Here is a 3,271-nt window from a genome sequence, read left to right on the forward strand (position 1 = left end):
ATTAGTATTACATACTTGACCATGAAAATATATGTATGGGAAAACTACATTAGGTTTAGCATTCATCATTAGTTTCATTTAAAAATCTTGTATATGCTTAAATGATTGAATAAATTAATAATACATTAATCCAGATTCTTCGTCATTCCACACATCATCGTATTATCTTCACCGTGTGAGGAGTTTAGTGCATCACGATCGAGTAACAGATATATATTTTAAGAAATACACTCAAATATTTATTTTTATTTATTTCTAAATCTGTCGTTTCAGAATTTTATCTTATAGTTTGACATTGTAAATGACAACTGGTGGTGCAGTACAACCAATGCAAAGTCAACACTGTACTACACACCACATCCAAATATCAGTACTACATACATATATATTAGAATAAAAGCAACCAAAGACTTAACTGTAACCTAACTGTTCTGTTCCTCCATGGCTTTCTCCTTCAAGGTTCTGAGGTCAAACTCAGCTCTTTTGTTAATCTCCTTTGTGTTTTTACACCTATCTTTAACCTCCGGTCATGGGGGTGCAGACCATGATGATGAAGATGAAACACCCCATGAAAACTTGCATGCTAAAGGGTTGGTTTTGGTGAAAGTTTATTGCTTGATCATCATGTTTTTCAGCACTTTTGCGGGTGGTGTGTCCCCTTATTTCTATAGATGGAATGAAAGCTTTTTACTATTGGGTACTCAATTTGCTGGTGGAGTGTTTTTAGGGACTTCTCTCATGCATTTCTTGAGTGATTCTAATGAAACATTTGGTGAACTCACTACAAAAACATACCCTTTTGCTTTCATGTTGGCATCCTCAGGGTACCTTCTTACTATGCTGGGTGATTGTGTGATATTGTATGTGACTGGAAGAGGTGGTGATATTGGGGAGAATAAGGTGGCCGGTGAGGTGGAGGATGGGAGATTGACCGTCGGTGATGGGTCGCACCACCCGGTGCTTGTTAGGACATCGTCGTTAAGTGATACGATACTGCTTATCTTGGCCTTGTGTTTCCATTCGGTTTTTGAGGGTATTGCTGTTGGTGTATCATGTAAGTTTCTACTCTTTTTGTGATCATTAGTTGTTACAATCTCTAATGACACATAAGATATATCTCAAGCACATAATAATGTTTCAATAGTTCAGCAGACGCTTATTAATCATTATGGAATCTATTTTGCACATTATTAAGACATTATATGTTCTTAATTTAATCTCCAATTAAGGATTTATTTTTAGGTTTATGCATACAGTTAGGAAAGTGGTTTTATTTTTTAACTATTGAGTTTTCCTTTTAATTTTTTGTTGAGAAGCTAAATTTAAGAGGCCAGACTACTCAAAGATTGATGTATTATTTTCCTTTTTTTTTCTTTTTCTAATTCACAACCAGAATACAGTTTCATAACAGAAGCATGCATTCTAAATATTCTTGATTTTCTGAATTATGGGGCTAAGATTTCAAGTGATATATCTAAATATTTCTATCTGAAAATAATAACACAATATATCTGGTTGTGATCCCACATGTGTTGCAATGAATTTTTCATTAAGGCATAAGATACGGTTCACGCTTTCATAAATTATTGATAGTACTATGAGTTACAAAAAGACCCCCATCCCATATTAGGAAAATTAAACAACAAAAATATGGACTATGCAAAGGTCTATTTTATAAACCGTAGTCTGATTTGGAGTTGACTTGCACATAAAATCATAAACATTAACAAAACCTTTGATTTCGTTATTGTTTGATCAGCAACAAAAGCGGAAGCATGGAGAAATCTGTGGACAATTTCTTTGCACAAGATATTCGCAGCTGTTGCAATGGGAATCGCTCTCCTAAGATTGATACCGAAGCGGCCATTCTTGCTAACCGTTGCCTATTCTTTCGCCTTTGGGATCTCCAGCCCGATCGGGGTTGGAATAGGGATTGCCATTGATGCCACAACTGAAGGGGAAACAGCATACTGGATCTATGCAATCTCCATGGGCATTGCTTGTGGAGTTTTTGTGTATGTAGCTATTCACCATCTCATATCTAAAGGGTTTAAACCACAAGAAGACTCTTACTTTGACACACCATTCTTCAAGTTTCTTGCCGTGCTGCTTGGGGTTGGAGTCATTGCAGTTGTGATGATCTGGGATTAATTTGATTGTGAAAAGGATTGTGACTATCTTTATGTGATTATGTAATTTGAAAATGCATTTCTTTTTGTTTTATTGGGATGGTTCATCAAAATGTTTCATTCACCTTGTGTAAATTGTGATTTTAATTATGAATCCTTTAAGAGATCATGGAAATAAATTCAACGTTGTCATGTTTTCGAAAGGTAATCTCGGATAGTTCCCTAAGTAGTATGTCATGAGTGAGCGCTTGCACAATTTTATAATACATATATTTAAATATACTAGATAAATTAAGATGGAATTGAAGTCCTTGACAGAACATTTCTAAATTATTTGCAACATATGCATATTAGGTGGATTATATCCACTAAACTAATCAAATTTAATAGTATCCATATATTTATGTAACATATTTGTGAAAATATTGATAATGATCTCATTGTATAGAGATAGGATTTGTTCTTATAAATTACGGGATTCGGTTATTGTAACGATTCCGACTAAACCAGGTATACCCTAACCGGTAGACCATAGTTACGTTATATTTAATGTCGGGTACATGAATTACCATAGTAATTATACGAGAATACATGGTTCACTGTATTGATTGTACGTGAATATATAATTCATCGTATTAAATATGCGATTAATCGATCGATAGTTATTGAAACCCGAACGAATCGAGGGTTCAATTATAGACGATATCTATAATATTTAGTGATTTTAAGAAGCATTAATGCTTCAGGATAAGTAAAGTACGGCACAGAAAAAGAATTTCGATTTAATGGTACGTCGGTACATTAAACGAAACCTTTAATACCAAACCGAGCAAGAGACGATCGATCAAGCCGAAAAAGATGCGCAACTATTAATAATATGATGTTTTAAGTTAATGAAAGTCATGGTTTAAGTTTTTAAAGTTTTTTAAAGTGGTTTTATATAAATTTCATTTTTAAGCCGAAAAACGACCGTTTTAGCCTCGTTTTAAGCCGAATTAGACATTTAACCGAAAAACGACTGAACCAGATTATCCAAAACATTATCCAGATTTCGAGAATCCAAACATGTGGCTAAGAATGGAGAAGTGGGTCCCACCCCACCCCCCATCTAAACCGATCGGACATAAGGGGGTGTTACCCCA

The 3,271-nt window shown here is 34.6% G+C and overlaps 1 protein-coding gene across 1 annotated transcript; it reads left to right on the forward strand.

Annotated features, from left to right (window-relative positions):
- The first annotated feature begins 355 nt into the window (after positions 1–355).
- LOC143533741 (zinc transporter 2-like) lies at positions 356–2,332 on the forward strand. The gene is made up of 2 exons (XM_077028418.1): positions 356–1,054; positions 1,760–2,332. The coding sequence occupies exons 1-2, from the start codon at positions 442–444 to the stop codon at positions 2,149–2,151; spliced, it is 1,005 nt and encodes a 334-aa protein (XP_076884533.1). The 5' UTR covers positions 356–441; the 3' UTR covers positions 2,152–2,332.
- The last annotated feature ends 939 nt before the right edge of the window (positions 2,333–3,271 follow it).

The sequence above is a fragment of the Bidens hawaiensis genome, unplaced genomic scaffold (genome assembly GCF_021521415.1).
Source record: "Bidens hawaiensis isolate Kalapana, Puna unplaced genomic scaffold, B.hawaiensis_p1.1 tig00009863_1, whole genome shotgun sequence".
NCBI lineage: Eukaryota > Viridiplantae > Streptophyta > Magnoliopsida > Asterales > Asteraceae > Bidens > Bidens hawaiensis.